At 62.1% G+C, this 19,695-nt stretch overlaps 1 protein-coding gene across 1 annotated transcript in view; it reads right to left on the reverse strand.

Moving 5' to 3' along the window:
* Positions 1-19,695, reverse strand: part of LOC119091334 (plexin-B-like) — a 63,402-nt gene that overhangs the window by 29,381 nt on the left and 14,326 nt on the right. The window contains exons 3-5 of the mRNA XM_037214061.1: positions 14,996-15,175; positions 5,983-6,111; positions 759-859 (exon numbers count right to left, since the gene is read on the reverse strand). Coding sequence (XP_037069956.1) covers positions 759-859; positions 5,983-6,111; positions 14,996-15,175 — 410 coding nt within the window. The remainder of the gene's footprint in view (positions 1-758; positions 860-5,982; positions 6,112-14,995; positions 15,176-19,695) is intronic.

Raw genomic sequence — 19,695 nt, forward strand, 5'->3', positions numbered from 1 at the left:
AATATCTGCTGATTGGCATGCCGGATCATCGCAATAGCACGCTACACCTCCTCTGGCTGGATCCCTCACTGGTCGTGACGCGGCGAGAAGCGTGTTGACATTTTGGGAACAGTTGCGACTCTGGCATCAACGCATCAGCTGGTAAATACGCATGTAGACAGGATATGGTCCGCGGAGGGCCGCTGGGGCGGGGCACCAGCACGCCGCTCAGCCGTGAAGGATGCGTTCGGAGCGACACGTCGCGTCGGTGGCTTTCCACCGCTGTCTCACGCCGCGCCCGGAGCGGATGTCGCGACCAATCAGGGCGAAAGTTCCCCGGCCGATCCGCCGCCGCGCGCGCGGCGTCAAACACGACCGACCGCGTTCTGATGCCGTCCCAGGCTGCCCGAGCAGCGGCTGATGGAAGCCGGCTGGTGCGGCTGCTCCCATGGTGGTCCCTGTCATCGCCCTGCACACAGTCACGACATCACGCGGATGTGTGGGGCCGACTCCAGGATCAGTCTGTCTGTCAGTGTCAGCGATCTACCGGCGATCCTGTGCACTGAGGCATGCACTGTCCCCGGCGCCGGCGTGAGGCGTCCGTGCACGGCGCCCGGTCGGGAACCCGCGGACACCTTGCAGGTGGTCCTGCAGAGTGTCTAATCGCATCACCTCTCGGCGCCGACGTCGGCGCCGGCGCCGGGCCGCTTTGTTCCGTCGGATTACCGGGAAGGCCGCCGCCTCCGCCGCGCGGCTCGCTTCCGGCGGTGAGCACCTACCTCTTCTCGAGTGAGCACCAGCCGCAGTACGGGTCGCCCGAGCCCAGGCACGCCGTGCAGTCCGTGTACATCTCGCACGTCTGCACGCGCACCTTCGACACCTGGAACCAAAGCGGGGCGATGAGCTGACCGGGTGGCGTGAGATGGCGGGTGAGGAGAGGTGAGGTGAGGTGAGATGAGGTGAGGCGGGGCGAGGTCAGGTGAGGTGAGATGAGGTGAGGTGCGTGAGGTGAGGAGAGGTGAAAAGGGGCGGGTTGAGCCGACGCGATTAAACTGACGGGCGGGTGAGGTGACGGGGGCGAGCTGGCGGGGGAGCTGGCGGGTGAGCTGGCTGGGGAGCTGACGGGCGAGGCGACTCCGACGGCCTGGCGTGACTGACCCAATACGTTACGAGGCGCCGGCGAGGCCGTCCGCGGCGCCGCCACGCGCCCAAGCCGGACGCCCAGCGGCGCCGGCCGCGGCGCTGGGGCCGCAGCGCGGCACGCGCCTGACCCCCGACCTGGCCGGGCGGCCGGCGGCGCGGCCTCGGCGGCGTTGCCTCACAGGTCAGCTCTGACAAATTAGTCGGCCGACTTGGCATTCACTTTCTGTGGAGCAATGCGCGCGCCGCGCCGGTCACGCCGCGCTCCGGCTGATGCTGATTCATCCTCGGCTCCCATTGACCGCTGGCCCGCGGCGGCCGGTGGCAGGAGCACGGAGGGCAGCGGGCGGGCCAGCGGGCGGGTCGGCTGGCCGCGACCCCTAGCTCGGGCCTGTCGACCCGGCCCGCGCCGGCCGCGCGCCCCGCGGAGCACGGGATTTTCCCGCTACAAATTAGCTTTTAGAGCCTGGCCCGTGCACGCGCTTTCCCCGGCGCCGAAAGTGAAAACACGACGCGAGGCAATCACCGATTCATAAACAAATTAGTCGGCCACCATCTGGGCCGGGCGGGGTGGGGCGGCAGGAAGTGGAGACTCGGCGGCTTCCTCCCGGTCGCTTAGCCGCGACCGCGGCGAGCCAGGCATGGGAACCCGCGCAAAAACAATGCCGTCTCGGCCCCGCCGCTTAACCAATGTGAAAAATCAAACGGGCCAGCCTGAGCGGCGGTAAAAAGCGGCCTCTTTGCGGCCGCCCGCGGCGATCAGGCGGTCGTTTTTCCTGCGGATCGCGACCGATTCAGCTGGCGGGTCGCCGCACGTTGACGGCCCAGCTCGTTCTGAAGCGCCGACAGCTGTCACCGCCGGGCCGTCCGGGATTCCGCCGCATCGCAGCACGTCCGGTCCGGTCCGGTCCGGTCCGGTCCCGTCTGAGCTCGCCGCCGTGCGTCCGACGCGGCCCTGAGCAACGCCCGACAAAGGCGGCATACGGCGCTAGTGAGGCGTGTTTTTCCACCTCCAGCTGGGCGCGCGCAGGGATCCCTTTCAGGACGACGCGCCCGAGTAAAAACGGAGCACCAGACGGGGACCGATTTACCGCCCCCCCCCCCTGCCCCCGCGCCTTCTTCACCAGATGGAATCAGGACGGAGCCTATCATACGTGACGAGGAACCGGAGCTCCTACGCGTCCCGATTTACGCTCGCTCCAGGCTTTCCAAACCCATACCCATAAGCTACCCCTCACTGGCCAGTGCCACTCGAATGGCCCTCGTCCCTCCCCTCCCCGGGAAACGCCAGAGCGGCGCGACAGACAGGGTCAGAGGTCCCATCCAGTCAATCTTCATGACACGAACTGGCTGTCACTCGCCATAACAAGGCGCAGCCAGGGCCGAAGGCTCGGGGGGCGACCACGGGCCACCGGTGCCGACCCTCACGCCGTGACGTCATGCCCCTGGCAGTGGCGTCGGTCAGCAGCCGTCACAGCCAATGGTAGCCAACACCGATCACGTCGAATCAATCCCGCGGATGAATTGCGCCGTGACCGGCTGCGGCTCCGGTTCGCAGCTCCGACTCTGGCTTCGGTCCGGCCGGGCCGGCCGGGCAGGGCCACGCCGGCGGCGGCAGCGGCGGGTGGCGGCGGGCGGGCCGGCCGGCGGGCCGTCTAGCGCCGGCGGCCCGCCCGCCCGGCCGGCCGCGCCGCGGGAACACAGCCACCCCTCGGCCCACCTGGCTCGCGCTTCTAAACTATTGGACAGCCCAACGTGCAGGTCGGGTAATGGAGCTCTTAGTTACACGTTCAGCCGGACTAATTTATACCTAAACGCGGCCCGCACCCCAGGTATGGACGGAGGAATGCTGCCGGCGAGAAAACACCAAAGGAACGTAACAAGGGTCGAATGGGCGATAAATAAGTCGGTGCCGACCCGGCATAATGGGACGAATGGGACTCCGGGCACAGTCCGTATCTGCCTTTGTGCCCCGAACCGCCCCGAAACTAATCAAATTTCAATGTGGGTGTCGCAGCACGCGTGCGAATCTCAACAAAGCGGCGGAAACTCGGCGTCCGTTCAGGCCTGATTTCTCGCCAATCGAGGGTCGGCGTCGGCGAGGAGTCTCAATGCCAGCCGCCCGGCCGGCACCGGCTGTATGGCGCGGCCTCGGCTGGCGGCGGAGACGGGGTTTGTTTGCCGAGCAGGCAGCGGCGGCCCGGCCGGCCAGACCGCCAATTATGCCGGCGTCTGGCTATGGGAGCGCGCTTATTTCAGTCTCGTGCAGCCTGACCGGGCGCATAAAAGGCTCATTGTGAGCGCTCGGCGAATTTATCATGTGAACAAGGGTGGAGGGATAGGCCCGGCAGACAGGCGGCCGCGGTGTGCAGGCGGCGAAGACGCGGGCCCTGCGACGGGCGTGCAGCGCGCCCGGACAGAGGCGCCCTTCATGGCGGACTGTCCAGCTGCGGCGAGCCTGAACCGAACACACTCCCGAACAGACCACGGTGCCGGGACCCTTACCGCTAACAGGCCCCGGGCCGCGCACGCACTCCCCGCTAACAGCAGCGGCCACGTTTACGGCCGTCGCGTCTGTGATAAACCCTCACCCTCGCGCTCCCCGCGGCCGCTCGCGCCGTCCCCGGAGGCGATATGAGGAGGCCTGCTTGAAATAACAAGCGCGGCTCTGTGCGGTGGATTACGTGGCGCGCGCCGCCGGCCGCCGCCGAGCCGACGGCTCGGAAAACAGACGGATGCGGCGGACGGCATCCGCCACGAGACTGCGGACCACTTGGTCGGACAGTTCATCACGGCGCCGCACGAGCAGCGAATCCGCTGCAGCGGCTGCACGGCTAAATCACCGGCCTGGTGCACGGCATCAGGCAGGATGCGCCAGCCGCGCCGGTGTCTGCCGCACGGAACCTGGCGGGGTGCAGCGGCCGACCGGCAGCACCCAGCCGGCGGGTGCGTGTCGGCCGCCTCGCCGCGTCTCGAGCGGCCCGGACGGCGGCGCCCCACCCGCCCGCCGTCGCGCCGTCATCAGTGGCGCGGCCGTCATCAGTGCCGTGGCGCCCGCTATCGGCCGATCCGACGCGGCGGCGCATGCAGAGTGCTGGCCGCGATCAGACCGACCCGATCGGCGACCGCCGCTCATTGCTATGCAGCGGCGGCGCATCCGCGCTGATGCCAGAACGGCGGACAACGCGGCTGCGGCGGCCGGCCGGCGCCGCGCGCCAGTGCTGGCGCCTCGTCGCGCCGCCGCGCCGCCGCGGGCCCTCGCCGCCGCCGCCGGCGCCACGTGCGCTGCCCCTGAGGCGGGCTGGCGGCGGCGCGGTGCACGCTGGTGCAGAGCGCACGGGGTCTCTGAGCAGAGGGACACGGTGGCTGCCGCAGGCCGTGAGGAGCAGGTGTGCCGACGTCATCGCCCGGCTGCCGGACAGGGACAGAGAGGCCTGGACACACGGCAGGCTCCTGCTCACGCGGCTCCCCGCAGTCGAAGGCAGTGCACATCGCGGGCATGATGCAGACGCTACGGGCCCGGCGCCCGCGAACGCCCACGCCACGTCTGCCAGGGGGCTCCGCCGCCGCGCCCGAGCTCCGCCGTTTTTACGACCGCGTCGCGTCATGAGATGCGGTAAGCCTCGTCGGCCTGTTGACGGGAAGTGGCCGGACGGGGCGGCCGCAGACCAGACGTGGTTTCCCGCGACTCGCGATAATGCCGCCGGGTTCCCGGCCGCGGAGCGCGGGTCGGGGACTCCTCTAACGGGGCTGGGCTGCCCAGCTTCGGACGTGCCCCGAGCAGGGTCGAGTGAATTAAGGCGCGGCCTTGCGCGTGCCACGGGCACGCCCGCAGAAATCACGCCAAGCCGCCGCGGCCGCCCGACCGTGCAAAATGCAAATTTGACCGCTCCGGCTCACCGGCCCTCGCCGCCGAGAACCGAGACAGCTGCAACACGAGGCGACCGAATGTCCAACTCGGCCGGGCGGGCGAGCCAGTGACACGCCCAGCGGTCCGCCGTGCGCCCCCTTCACACAGCGTACAGCGCCGCCGGCTCGCGGCGGCCGGCTCGCCATATGGCGGGGCTCGGCGTCCGCCGTGGCATGCCTGGCCGCCGTAAGGCCCGACGAGGCGACGCCTCCTCTACAGCCAGTTGAGGCGGCTGCATGGAGGGCGTACGCCGGCAAGTGCTGGGTGCGGGGGGGGGGGGGCAGGGCTCGGGGCTGGGTGCGGGGGGGGGCTCGGGGGGGGGGGCTCGGGGCTGGGTGCGGGGGGAGGGGGGCAGGGCTCGGATGTGACACGTCAGCGGGCTGGAGGAGAGGGAGAGTGAGAGGAGAGGAGAGGGAGAGTGCGGCAGTACGGCGCCGTCCAGGTGCTGGTGCTGGAGGCTGGCACAGCTGGCGGGCTGACGAGAGGCGGCTAGACGTTCGCTGCCCGGCGGGTCTGTCTGCGGTGCGGGAGACTGGTGGGCGCGTGGGGGGGGGGGGGGGGTGATGATAGGGAGCAGCGGTGTGAGGGTGACTGGATGGGAGACGACACTGGGCGGCAGAGGTAAGATTCGCTCAAAATATTGAGGGCGCACGAAAGACTTTGAGGTTCCTCATTTCCACACGGCACCCAAATGCAGACATTTCAGTACTCAAACATTGGGAGCCTTCACATATGTAGAAGCTCCACCAATGATGGGAAGTGATGGATGCAACATCATCAAGGTTGTGAAGACAAACTCCAGTTGTTCATGACGCACACCTGGACTTCTTGCAAATTGGGCCGCCTTAACGACATACACTTCAGCAATGATACGGGTCAAAAGACTACACGTCATAAAGGCAAGATCATAAGTTGCACATCACTGAAGCCGGCATGTCACCGAAGTGGATTACCTTCTGTGTGGAGAGCACGTAGACGAAGTCTCCTCCGGGCGCCATGCGCAGGTCAGCGCCGATCGGACTGCCGGGGTCCACGGGGATCGACTCGTACTGCCGCCCCAGCTCCGGAGACACCACCAGCGCCTGCCAACAGGGACGACGCGCGTCACGACAGCCACGCAGGCACCAGCGGTCGTCAGCCAACGAGAGGGGAACGCGGCTCAACCGGCGCCGGCACGCACAGTAAGTGGCGCAGCGTCGGGCGAAGCCGACATTCGGCGTGGGATGGCGCCTCTCCGGCACCTGCACGCAGGAAAACAGACCGAAAGACAACCGTACTGGTGCTTGCATCGCAAAGTGCATTCCGGCAGACAAATCCCAGCCGTTGTTGACTTCTGAACCATCCAGCAGATTTGGGTTATGCACGTCTCGCTGCCAAGAAGCGTGCCCTTCATCGCCGGCAGGCTGCGGATCGGTCGCGTACGCTGGCAAACGCTGGTGGTCCGCTGTAAAGGTGCCCCGTGACTATGTCCCAGGCTAACTTGGGCCCCGGTCACGGCTTCAGTCTGATTGCTTCCCATTTCATCTGCCATGTATCGCGTGCCGGGATTGGCCGAGCGGTGCCAACGAAAATTTTATGACGATGTGTTTGGACAAAACTGGAGAGAACCGGATGCTGGTTTGCTCCACCTGGGTTTGACAAATTGAACTGCCCAGGGAACGACAAGCGCGCGCACTTTGTAACGAATGGTTGCTCGGAATCTCTGACAGCTTAACTGGTCAATCAGACCGTTGAGTCGTGATCAGAAAAACGCGCACATCAGCAATATGAACACATGAGCTCGCTTCAAAGTCTCGCTCAGTGCACAATACCGTATTCCGTACAAGCGAACGCTAAGAAAATTACCGGAATCGACGCATCCGCAAATGAGCGCCGGCAGCGCCTACTCGACCACGCTCACTTGAGACGCAACCGCCACTAATGTAGCAAACGACATCCTCTGGCGCCCGGGGCCAGCTATTCGCCTCCGGACTTGTCCACCCATTTCGCCTCCCTCCCTCCGCTTCCCAACAAGGCGGGCGGCCGGCTCGCGTGCAATGAGCGGCCATAAAAGCCGGGTGCGACTGTCGCCGGGCCGGCCGGCGGCGGCGGGCTGACTGGCCGCCGCCGCCGGCTGCCGGCTAACCGCCGCCGCCGGTCACCGGCTCATCTCCATAATATCATTAGCGGTGTGTAATTTGCGCCGGCTTCCCGCGCCCGCCGGCGGCCGCGGCGGTGTGAGGCCGGCCGGCCGGCGACCCGCGCGGCGCGGCGTCCTGCAGCTCGCGCCGCTCGACGGCCGGCTAATTACAGAGCCGGCCGCGCGCGGCGGCGCGCTGCAGCCGCGCGCCCTCGGCTGACCCCGCCGGGCCGGCGGCCGGGTCGCCGCCGCCGGCGTGCGGCTGTCCAGGTCGCCTCCGCTCCGGTCCAGTCCGCGCCTGTCCGGCCAGCAGCCGTCCGAGCAGACGTCCACACAGGAGGGGAGAAACTGTTCCGGTGCGTGTTCGCTGTGGACGCTTCCGGGTCCAGTCAGCTGTTATTGGGGGCACGTCGAAGACAGCTGATTACACCCTGGCGCTGCTGGAACCGTCACACCGCTGGACAGTGTCACCTCAGCTGCAGGTGAGCGGCCGCAGTCGCGCCGTCGACGCGGCCGGCCCGGGGCTGTCGCGGTCCATCGTCCGTCCTCTCACTTTGTTTATCCGCGCCTCGGCCGCGTTTCCGCCCTCGCCGCCGACAAACACGCCGTCCACAGTCCCCGGGGACGGCGCGCCGGCGATCCGCGGTGGCAGGTGGTACTTGAGGCGGCGGCCGCGGCGGCCGTGCGGCACCTGGGCCGCCGCCGGCGCCGCGCTCGGCGCGCGCCTTGAGAGCGGCCGCGCAGGTCTAATGACGCCTCTCTGGGAGGCGTCGGCGCGAGGATGCGCCGCGGCGGCACCCCCGGCCGGCTGTTACTTTCGCTCGCCGCTCGCCGCTCGCCGGCGGTCTACCGGCAGTCTGGCGGCGGTCCGGCGGCGGTCCGGCGTGTTCCGGACCGCCGGCGGTCAGCTGCCGGCCACTCCCCGAGATGGCGCTGCCTGCCGGACCGCCCAGGCGAGACTTTGCCGCCACTGGCGAGCGATCCACTCCTCTCGCACGCCGAACCGGTTCGCGCCGCGTCGTCCGTGGTTATCCCCAGATCTGCCGCCATTTTTTGCCGGCGGTATTTTTCATCTTACCGTGACCGGTTTCATAGCAGCCGTAAATTGGGTAATTTCAATTGATGTGTAATTTAATGGATACGACCGCAGTTTACGACAGCCGATGGCCAGTTTATACTAGTGGGGCTGGACGTGTCATAAACCACCGCGGCCTTGCTCTCAACGCACAGCGAAGAAAGGCTTAATCAAGCGCCGAACACTTGAGACCCACGCAGGACTCATCAACGCCTGGCCGTGGTGGAAGTCACACTCTGCAGGCTCGACAATAAATCACCGAGTAACGGGGCGAAAAAAGAACGCCCACGACGCCGTCCAGAGACCGGTGGTCACGGCTGCAAGGCTGATGGCAGCAACCCTTTGACAGCATGGCATTTACGGCCCTCGAATGGTCTGCCCACACAGCGGGATCTTCAAGCACGTCCGTGCACCACACCAGGAGATTCCCAATGCTGCCGATCGCTGCAGCTTGAAAATAGGTTCGATGTGCTCAAATCGTTTCGAATGTACATAAGCAAAACTCACAGAGTCTGGATGGCGATGATTTGAGGTTTTAGGGCGCGCCGACATCAAAGGTCATATTGCACCCATAATGGATGTGTCACGCTGCCTTATGTTTTAAAAGGAATGTTCTGCATTTGAAGATGATGAAGCAGGCATCAGCTATGATGAAATAAGCTCACTTATAGCCTTTGGTATACTTTTAAATGGAAAAGACTGCTCTAGACAGCGTAACTTCTCTGTTTAGTATATTCACAATGTCTCTGTTTAGTAAATATGCTCCTCAGTTCATTATTGTTTGATTATGTCATCACACCATGCACAACATTGATTGATAGCCAGTTGGAGGCTGTTATGTCGGGAAATCGTGCACACGAACGTCGCATATGAACGATTCGATAATTATATTGTCTTGGCCTTAGTCGCCGCCTGACTAAATAGAACGACAAAATTTGAATGATGTCATTCTGGCGTCATGGATGCCTGGGTGATCTTGAAACAGTCTTCCCAAAATAGCCTGTACATCTTCGCGGGCGTAAAGCTTAGAAACTAAAGCGGTTTAGGTCTTAAGAAGATAGGGCTGTTAATCGCACTAAATGACCTTCAAGATGGCTGTTTCAGTTCAAAACCCCACGCAAATGTGAAACACTCCCTTGAACGCACAATGGGTAAAAAAGTGAAAAATGTATGTCTCTTAGAATAAAAACAACTGGCTTGGGTGTAACAATGAAAAGACGTTTTCCACCATGCTATGATAAGTCAAACACGGAGCTTGTCACCTGCAATGACGCAATCGTTCTTGCTTTATTTGTTGAGTCCCCTGGTCCATATTTGTTACGGTTTTGTTTTGTCAACCATACGTTACTTTGGCTGAAGTATTTCTACAGTGTTTGTAATTCAGCATGGGCATAACTGGTCAATTGTGTCATAAACGCTAGACTTATGAGAGTAGCCTCCCAGTGGCGTTATAGCACCATAAGCTGACCGGAAAACTGCGGAAGTGACACACTATTGCTTGTCTGCATAACCTCGACAGAAAACCTACCTCTGAATCAGCTTTTGACTCGTGAAAAAAGCTTAAAAAACGGCAGGCTCCACTCAACGTGATCGCCACTGCATCGGACCAAAGACTGTGCAAATATCACACACTGTCGTCCCCACCTGCTCCCGAGACGCACCGCACACACCCCGCCTTGCGCGGCATCAGACAATGCGACTTCCCACCACACGCCCCCGCAGAACACAACGCGTCGCCGCAGCGCTTGGGAGATAAGCCGCGCGCCGACGGTGGCACGCGCATTCCCTGCCAATGAGGCCCACTAATTGGACAGACGGTGCGTCCCCCCGCCCCTCCCCCTCCCACGTGTCCCGACAGGAGAAGGGAGGGGCAGGAGGCACACCGTCTCGCGCCGTGACCGGGAGAACAGAAGGCACGTGCGGACTCCGTACCGTCGCCGCCGCCGGGGGCGCCCGAGCGGACGGGGAGGGGCGGGCAGGACGGATGGCGGGACGGCTCGACGCAGCTCGAGGTACGCCGCGTATGTCATCAGAGCGGCCCACATCCCGTGCGTCGGCGACCGCCTTGATCCGCCAGATCCGCCATCAAAAGATGACTTCAAAAGCAGGCGCCGTCTCCAGACGAGTGCGAACCGAGTTCTCCCAGTGCGGAGTCGGCCGAGCCGCGCCAAATCACTTCCAGAAGCCCCACTTTGCATGCTCTGGGAGTTGAAGAACCGGGATAATTAGGTGCAGCGAGGAGGAGCGGATCGACCCGGGTCCGAACTCGGCTCCGACCTTTGTCCGCACAGAGGACACGCGCGCTGACCGATATTCCCGGCGGGCCATACCGCGAACGCTGGTATCAGCCTGGCTGCTTGCCAGGCCGGATCGGGAGGCGCACGACAGGCTGACAGGCGCCATTGTCCCGTGACGTCACCCTCAGCCTGACTGCGGCCTGCGCCCACGGCGGCCGGCCCGCCGCCCGGGGGCGAGCGCGGGCGGGCGACGCGCCATTATCCGATTGCGCCGTGACCGTCGTGGCGATCCGGTTGCCGCGCGGCCGGATACGCGGCCATTAAATCATCGTTAGCGCGCAGATGACCGGCGCTGCTCCAATCAGGCGCCGCGGCAGCCGGGCTGTCGCCGCGCGGCGGGCCGTGGATCACTGCCGCGCCGCCTGACCTGGCTCGTTATCGCGCAGGCCGACCCGGCCCGGCGCAGGGGCGGGGCCGGCCGCCGCGGCCGCCGCGCGGCGTCAGCTGCTGGCGGCCGACGCGGCGCTGCAGCGGCCGCCCGAGGCAGGTCTGGCGCGCCCGGCCGCTGAGCAATGGCGCTACACTTGACAGATACGGCAGGGTGGTCCGATGAATAACGACAAATTAAACCAGGACGCGGCCGTATATTATCAGCTGGAACACCGGGGGGCGCCGGGGAGATGATGGTGCCGTCCGGGCAGGGCCGGCCCGAGAAAAGGCGGTGTCACTGTGGCTACCTGGATCGGTCGGTCGAAACGGTGGATTCGGCACTCAGGCTGGAAAAGCGGGAGAGGAGCAGCTCTTGGGAGAGGGTCGCGGAGTGAGGCTTTGCGGTTACCTTTGGGTGGAAATGTGGCTAGAATGCCAAAAATGAACCCTGAATGAATTAAACACAAACACAAATGCAGCGACCGATGCAAGTAATGCTGACAGCGCAGCGGCTCCACCGCGATCAGGGTGTTGCGTCTTGCGCAGTCCTCGCCGATCGTACACAAGGTCCAGATACGACCCGAGGTGGCACGTGCTATAGTGCGGATTGCTAGAATGCGTCTTCATTTACACCTGGCGCGTGGAGACAGAGGGCTAGCGTAGTGGCGAGAGGAGATGTAAACGGCCTGGCTTCACCCCATTCCCTCCCCTCAACCCCAACGCGGCGGCCCCCGTCCTGGTGGAGGAGCGTCGGGACCGCTGCTGAGTCAGAGGTCGACCTCAGGTCAGGTGAAAGTGGCGTGGTACATGCTGAGCGTGGGTGCTCTTCCGGAGGCGAACGTGCGCAGCCTATACCACGAGCAGCCGCAGGGACAAACGGTTAGATTTATTGCCCAAGCGTAATTTGATTAAGTACCGAAAAGCATATGACTGATCGCACAAATTAGCGAAGGGATCACGGTCGACAGGGGTGGTTACTTTGGCTAACTCAACGTTCGCCATGTAGGTATGAGTTGTTTTACGAGCAGTAGGTATAACTTTTGAGTCCTGTTGTAAACTTTTCCATGTGTGGAGCAGAAGTATGAGAGATGAGGTAGTTGCAAAATTAAAAGAATAACAAATCGTATCACTTACATCTTTACGAGTCTCTCTCTCTCTAGTTCTACTTGCTCTTCTCTACGCCTTGAACGGAGTATCAGGCCAGCTTTTCAACACCACGTGTGCGAAAGCCCCGAAAACAGTTTCGTTGGGACAATCTCATCGCGATTGAGCTTAATAAGAATGACAAGTTACAGCGTCAAACTTCAGCTATTTCCCTGACATAAGGAGCATCGACCGTTTTTCGTCATTTTATCTCAGCAACGATCAAGCCCAGTAAAACCCCACGACAGGCGATCCGTCCCTTTAAACATTCCTTCCGTGCGCCGTTTCCGGCGATTCTCCGACGTTCGCGGCGCGACGCACGTTTCCGGCGCGGCCCGCGCCGTCAGCGGCGTTTCCGGCGCGCGCGGTTTGCGTCGGCCTCGGGACGGACCGACGCCAAGGTCGCCACGGCACCGCGAGGGTCGGGCTGGGCTATCAGGGAGTGTCGGCAGCGTTGCCGGCGCGGGGGAGCGGCCGCCCGCGACCGGCCTCGACCGGCGCGTCTCGCATCGATCCGCCGCGAATGCCAGACGGCTCCTCAGGGAGCCCTGCACGATCCTTTTCCATTTATTACACTGTTTTTGCGTCTCACGTGCGAAACCCTCCACCGCACCTCCCGCCATGCATCGCATTCCGCGGCTGGTGACGCGTTTGATTTAATTCCGCTATCTCCTCGCTGGCTGTCCGCCTCCCCTTGCCTGCTCTCCGCGTCCCCGCCCGCGGCCGCCCGCGCTTCCCTCATCCGTCAATCTGAAAAAGCGCGCGCCGGACGGGCGCCCCGCACGCGGTCCGCGCGGAAATTCATTAGCAAGCTAACGGTGCGCCGCCAGAGCGTCGCGCCGGCGCGCCGCCCGTGCGCTCTGTCAATAAGGCGCGCAATGGGAGGCGACCGATGGCAAATCGCACCATCTAACGGATGGCGCCGTATCTGACCCCGCATCGGGTGGGCGCGCCGCGGGCCGGCCGAGCCCGCCGTCCTCCCCTGTCCTCCTGGGCGGCGCGCGCGCGCGGGTCATGCGAGGACCGCGAACGCGAGCGCTGCTGAAAGGAGCGTCGACCGTCAATGGACGCGCGTGAGCGATGAGGTTCTGATCAAATGTCACGCCCTCGAGTACAGTTAGTCCGCAGGGAGGCCGGGTCCCCAACACAACGCGAGATGGCACACCGCACAAATGAAGCATCGATGCCGTATTTAACGCAGAGGTGGGTGAAACGGGCGAGACGATTGCGTTGCATCACGTTTCCTCAGAATGGTTGTGCATCAGTTGCCTCGGAGCACTGGCTCTGGGGGACAGTTGAGGCTTCACCCAAGGGCAGGGACCAATTCATTAAAAAGTGAAGATCATTTCACGGCATTGACCCAGGGTCTAAAAGGCCTCCAATCGCCTTTCTCTACCCAGTCTTTGTCCTATTCATAAAGTTAATTTATTTTTCGACTCAGCTCCCATTCAGTTCATTTATGACAGACGCAACAAGTCATGCAAATCTCATTTACGACAGCCGCAACAGGTCATGCAAATGCTATGTTGAGAGAGACGGGCACTAAACAGTAGAAGATTGCGAGCGTTTTGTGGCCGCTTTCACATTTCCATTTCAGGCCAATATGTATCCTGTATGTCATTTCCTGATTAAATCCTGCGGAAGCAAAAACTTCGACCGGCAATCTGAACGACCGTGCCCGACCGCTGCCGCCAGACAAAGGAAAGTCGATCTGAGATTTGACGTAGCAATCATTCTTAGCGGGAATTCAATTTACAACTGGTGTCATTCTGTCCCGTCAGTCCGACTTTGCGGCAATTAACATTCGGCCGAGAAGCCCCGAAATTGGCTTTGGGTCACCTCGCGTCCTGATCGGTTTCAGGTCAGTCTTTCGGTCTCACCACGGCGACCCTCAATCGGTCAGCGGGCGCCGTTCCGTCGCAGGTCAACGTTCGTGCTCCGCGCGCGACACTTTGGGTCAGAAGCCGCCCGCGGACAGACCAAAATGTCGCCGTGCCGGCAGCGTTTGACGGCGGCATTCGCGGTGCAAATTGCCGGGGCGGAAGTCAACAGCACCGCAGCGCGACCCGAAGGTCGCACATGACCCCGTAGTCACGGGGGCGCGGGCAACGCCCCTACCGGCCACGCCACCGGACCCAGGTATGTGGCCCGCACATTACTTCGCGCGCGGAGCTCGCACGCCCCGCCGAAGATGCCGGATGTAACAGCGTCCAGCAGCGCCCCCGGCGCTCTGGAACGCATGTCGTGTTGACGGGACGGACGACGCCCAGGCGAGAGGCGTTTCGGGCGTCCCGACAGATAATTGCTACCTAGATGAGGTTATTGTTATTGGCGTACGTGACAGTGTGAGAAGGAGGCAGGCGGGCGCGGTGATGGTAATTGTGGACCTTGGTGACGTGCCTTCACCGGTGCTGACACCCCGTAGGATGGGCTGGTGGCCGCTCGGCCAGACGTGAAATCTGTGTGTAGCAGCTGTCCGTTCATGATGTCCGAAGGCATCGGGTGTGACTGGTCCCATTCACGGAACGAGTGCTTTTGCACTGACGATATTTATTAAATTCAGCCTAGGGTCTAATGTGGAAAGCAAGTGCTCTCAAAACCCTGACTTTAACTCTTTCTTCCCAATTATCTTCGAAAAGTTTCACGCTTGAATGCAGGTACCAGCATGCGGGCTCTGCCTCTCTTTGGCGGCAGCCCGTCACCACCCCGCTGCATGCTCCGCTATATTCATGGCTTATGTTTGTAAGTCTATGCAGCCGCTTTGGCGCAAACTGGCCACGGTCTTTGTTAAGCGTGTCCCGTCTACTGACCCCGACATATTTGTGGCGGCGTCTGCGGCGCCTGATTCCACAAACTCTTGTGTATGTCCCCCAGCTCCTTCGAACCTCGTGCAGCTGCAGGTATCGATGATGGTAGACCCCGGCCCTGTCGCAGTCGCAGCATCCGCTTGCTCTAGCGCTCACCTTGATGACGCTGCCGTTATTGGTGCCGAGAAAGGCGACCGTGTGGGAGGAGGTGGTGGCCAGCGCCAGCCCCGTCAGCCCAGTGGTCGGCAGCTCCAGCGCCGGTGTCCCCATCAGCGGCGAGACGCCCGAGATCTTCAGCCCCACCTCGCAGAAGTCCGGAATGTTCCGGCCGGCGCTCTGAAAACGCAGAAATACCGTCAGACCGCGGCCGGCCCGAAACCGCGCCCGGACAGCCACGCGTGGGTTCCGGCTCATGTTCGGAAACCGCAGAAATGCGGCCCGCAATCAGTGGGGCGCATGCGCCGAAACCCCACCATTACGGACAGACGTGAGAGACAGGAGCATGGGATCGGGCTGAATCCGAGATATCCCGTTGCCTAGCTGGCGAATCCCCGTGATATAAAACCATTCAGAACGGTAGAGTCTGCACCGCAATGCTGGGGTGCGTCTTTAAATGTTGATTGGATTACGTTTAAGTCACAGAAAATCGCCAACAGCATCTCAATATTTCTGCCATGTTTCAAAACTTTGAAAGGAGAATTGAACATCATCTGAGCTACCATATGATGTGACTGGCTCGCATGAAAGGGTGCAGTGATATTGCCACTCAAATCTGTCTCCCAGCCTTGTTGCATGATTATCCTCTGCGTCAGCTATTTGGACCTAATTTTGGATCATCGAATTTGGGGCATTTTCTTACATTCTTCCCAAAACGTTTGTGGCTATGGTTGTTTATATCGACCCTCTTTTAGATTAGGTTCAAACCTTTTTAATTGAATGGATTTCTGGGAATAGCGCCCAAAGTAAGCAGGCTGTTGTGTGACCTCTGCCCCACCATGCGATCATGGGATTCTGGATCAATGGCGGAATTTTTCGGCGAAAGCTCAACGTGGCGCAATGCTCGGCACGGTTCTTCTCGCCGTCTGATGTCACCTGACCTTTAGCGTGGCCGCTGCGACTGGTCACAGCCCATTCCAGCCAGGCGAAAATAGCGCCTGAGGCGACTCAAACTCACCTAGCCACGGGTGAGCGAATCGGAAGCCTCTAACCACCTGAACGTCCGGAACGAACACAGGCGCTTTGTGGACTGGGCGACCCCATGTAAACTAACGGCGGTTGAGACAGTCCGGCAGCCGCCCGGTGTTTGCAATCTTCACCTCAGTCGTGATGCTCTCGGTCGCAAAATAAGGACGCTCCAGGCGACCTTGTCCCCCCGTCAGGAAGTCCAGCCACGTCCGCCGAGCCGACCGTGGTAAGCCGGGCCTCGTGCCGGGCTTCGCAACACGCACGGCCCTTACGTCACAACATATTTTGCCCGCCGCCGGCAAAGTAGAGCACGGTCTCATTTGGCTCTCTTCACGAGGCGGCCGCGCCCGCGACACGTCGGCCGGGTGGCGGCAGAAGAACGGGGCCGGTCCGCGCCCGGTCCCGCCCGGTTCAGCTCATCAAGCGCCGTGATGTCGAGCAGTGCCGAAGGCCCGTCAGAGGCTGACCGGAATCAGGTCAGCTCCGGTCAGGAAGCGGGAGGACTGAACGCCAGCACCCTTTCAAATCTTTCCAACTGGAGCGGTGGTCCGCATCCGCTCTCACTCCGAAGTGGATGAATGAGTCTGAATGGGCGCAATGGACGGCGTGGCGGCCAGTGGCGGGGTACGTGGTCATGGAGGGCGCTGTCGAAAGCTCAGCGGCTGCCCTCGTCGCCGGCTCCCACCTGGCGAGCAGCCGCTGACAACAGAGCCACGTGTCAGTCGCCCCGAGAGCCGCATTATGGCCGGACTTGACGAGTCGGTCCCATTAAAGCACGGCTGAGATTACAGCCGCGTCCGTATCGAGCTGATGAGCTGGCCGAGAATAATCAGCCTGCTGCCGGCGAGGCCTGCATTTGGATTAACGACGCCGTACTTCGCGGCCCGAACGGACAAAAATATCGGTCTGACGAACCGCTGCTAATCTCGGGCTCGTGGCTCACTCAGCGACCGATGCCAGCCAGGAGAGCGTCACCGGAAGCAAACTTCCGGGCCCCGAGCTCTTCCGCCCGGTGACGATAAGGCCCCGTGAGCCGGCGGGTCGTGTCGCGCCGATTAAACGACTCTGGCCGCCCGCAGGCCTCGCTCATGCAAAGTTCCAGTTGGTTCACGGAAACGGCGACAACAGTGTACGGATGGACGGACGTCAAAGTCAACAGGCCGCTCGCGCGTGGCTTCGTGGACTCAGAGGGCTTGACGCCGCGTAACATTGATGGATCCTGGAAAACGCTACTTAAAGGCTGCACAATCGCTGGTGTAGGCCGTTGGGTGTCGGCTGGAAGAGCCTGTAGGAGGCCACTAACTGCTTGCAAAACCACCGGCAACAGGGAGTGTGCACAGGTCATAATGAGCTTCAATGGCCTGGCGGCCACTCTATATTTGGGAATAAGCTGGGGCGTTTTCGCAGGTTTGTGAAATGCACCACGATCATGGTAATTACAATCGCATAAGATGAACATTAAGGGAGGGGCAATCGCTTGGAACAAGGCACCGTCAGTGGGCTGTAATGTCCTCAGTCTCATGAATATTGATGAGACGGATGGCAAATTAATATGCCCATTCAATAGCATGGTTCATTGATACCGGGATAATCAGTGCTACTCGAGAGGGCCGCTTAAATAACTCAAGTGGCAGTTTGTAACGGGGCAGACACCCGAGTTAAACACCGTCATTACGCTGCAGTCTCGCGGGGTTGACCATGAGGCGCACGGAGGTCGGAAGGGTGCCACCCCCGACATCCGCTGCTGAAGGTCACAACAGAGCCCTCCGGCGCCCATCGCCGGTCACGCAGAAGAGAGCCCGGCCTTCTGAAGCTGGCTCTCCACACTTCACCACTCATCTCCCGTCGCCATGGTGCCGTTTTCGCCATTCACTATCCGACGGGAAGTGCCTCGCACGTCGAGCCGAGCGCCCACGAACGTACGCCGAGATCACTCAGCAAGCGCACGTCGGGCCCACGGCCCCGCGGCGCGGGGCGGCGCGGCTGGAGTCGGTGGGTACCGAAGCTCGGACCGCGGTCTATGAAAGCCGCAGCTCCGCTCGCGAGCCAGTCGGCCTCCGAGCCCGCCTGTCGATCGATGGCGAGCGGCCGGCGGCGCGCCGTGTCGTGTCGGGGTCAGGTGCGACGGCCCGCCCCGCGCCGCCGTCCGTCAACACGGCCCGGGCACGCGCCGGCGCCGCCGGGAAGCGATTCCAGACCGGGCGCCGCCGGGAAGCGGCTCGAGACCGGGGTGCCGCCGGGAAGCGGCTCCAGACCAGGCGCCGCCGGGAAGCGGCTCCAGACCGGGGTGCCGCCGGGAAACGGCTCGAGACCGGGGTGCCGCCGGGAAACGGCTCCAGACCGGGGTGCCGCCGGGAAGCGGCTCCAGACCGGGGTGCCGCCGGGAAACGGCTCCAGACCGGGGCGCCGCCGGGAAGCGGCTCCAGACCGAGGTGCCGCGTCTCCGCGCCACTGCCGCCCGGGGAGAGGCGCTGATCAGAGATAATATCGCACCCCTCCCGGCCGGCGGCGGCCCGGGCAGACCGCTGATCCCGGACGCAAATTACACGAGGTGACGCGTGACAGGCTGCCGGGCGTTCCGGCTCCGGTGGCGGCCCGCCTCCGATCCCCATCTGGGCCGATCTTTCTGAATGTCATCGCGCGTAACGATCTGCGGCCGCGGTGCGACGCCGAGAATTCGGCCGATTCGAGGTGACTAAACGAGCCGGCACCGATCGAAACACGAGTAGCGTCCCCCAAACGGTCGCGATTGGGTCTGGAGGAGTTCCACGGGACACGATTGGCTTTTAGCAGCCGAGCTGCCGAAGTTGGAGCCCTCGAATGCAAGTACTTGCTGTATCCACAGCACACGCAGTGCAGTTCTGAGCCGCTGCTGATCAAACGTCTCGGAAAGCGACTGACGCGATCAGTTTGGTCGAACACATAACGCTAAGTAATAACGAGGAAAAATTCGTCGCAGTCCTTCGAGTCTTCCACAGCTGCCAGGAAGTGTTCACGCTGAGTGTATGCCTTCGCAGCATCATATCTCAGCTTCTGTTATCATGAATCAACACAGAGATTATCACCGGACCCCATGGTTGTACATCGCTGTTGTCACATCCTAGGAAAACCGGACATACCGATCATCCACAAAGGCCAGTCACCCGCGTCAGTTGGTGCCCCGTGCAAGCCTTTGTAATGAAGCCGATTGGTGCGTTATGCAAACACCGGCACGACACGGCATATCGTAGCATTAAAATACGTTCGACGAGCGACACACTCACTTACGCCCATCAGGAAGCAGTCCTGCGGAGACCAGGCACAGCCGGATGTTCTCTGAACTGAGCCGACACCGGCGAGGAGATCCATTGAGACCACTTGGACACCCACGCCAATCACCGGGCCGTGAAAGGTTCCACCGACCAGAAACGAGGAGGGCAGATTGAGAGCAAAATCCTGACTGAACTTCGCTGGCGTTCAGGGCGCTGGTGTGAGTGGTAAGAGGCCGCATGCATGGGTAATGACCGACCGATTTCAAGCTTCTGACGTGAGACGGCGACGAAGGCCGGACCGCGGTGTGCTTTGAGCAGCTCAGACCGCCAACTGCAAATGTGCCGCCCGGAACAGCCAGTTAACCAGGGGTTAACTGGCGTTCGCTCCAGCACGATATCATGGATTTATCCGGGGATTTC

Source organism: Pollicipes pollicipes, unplaced genomic scaffold, assembly GCF_011947565.3.
Source record: "Pollicipes pollicipes isolate AB1234 unplaced genomic scaffold, Ppol_2.1 Scaffold_3447;HRSCAF=4054_pilon_pilon_pilon, whole genome shotgun sequence".
Lineage (NCBI taxonomy): Eukaryota > Metazoa > Arthropoda > Thecostraca > Pollicipedomorpha > Pollicipedidae > Pollicipes > Pollicipes pollicipes.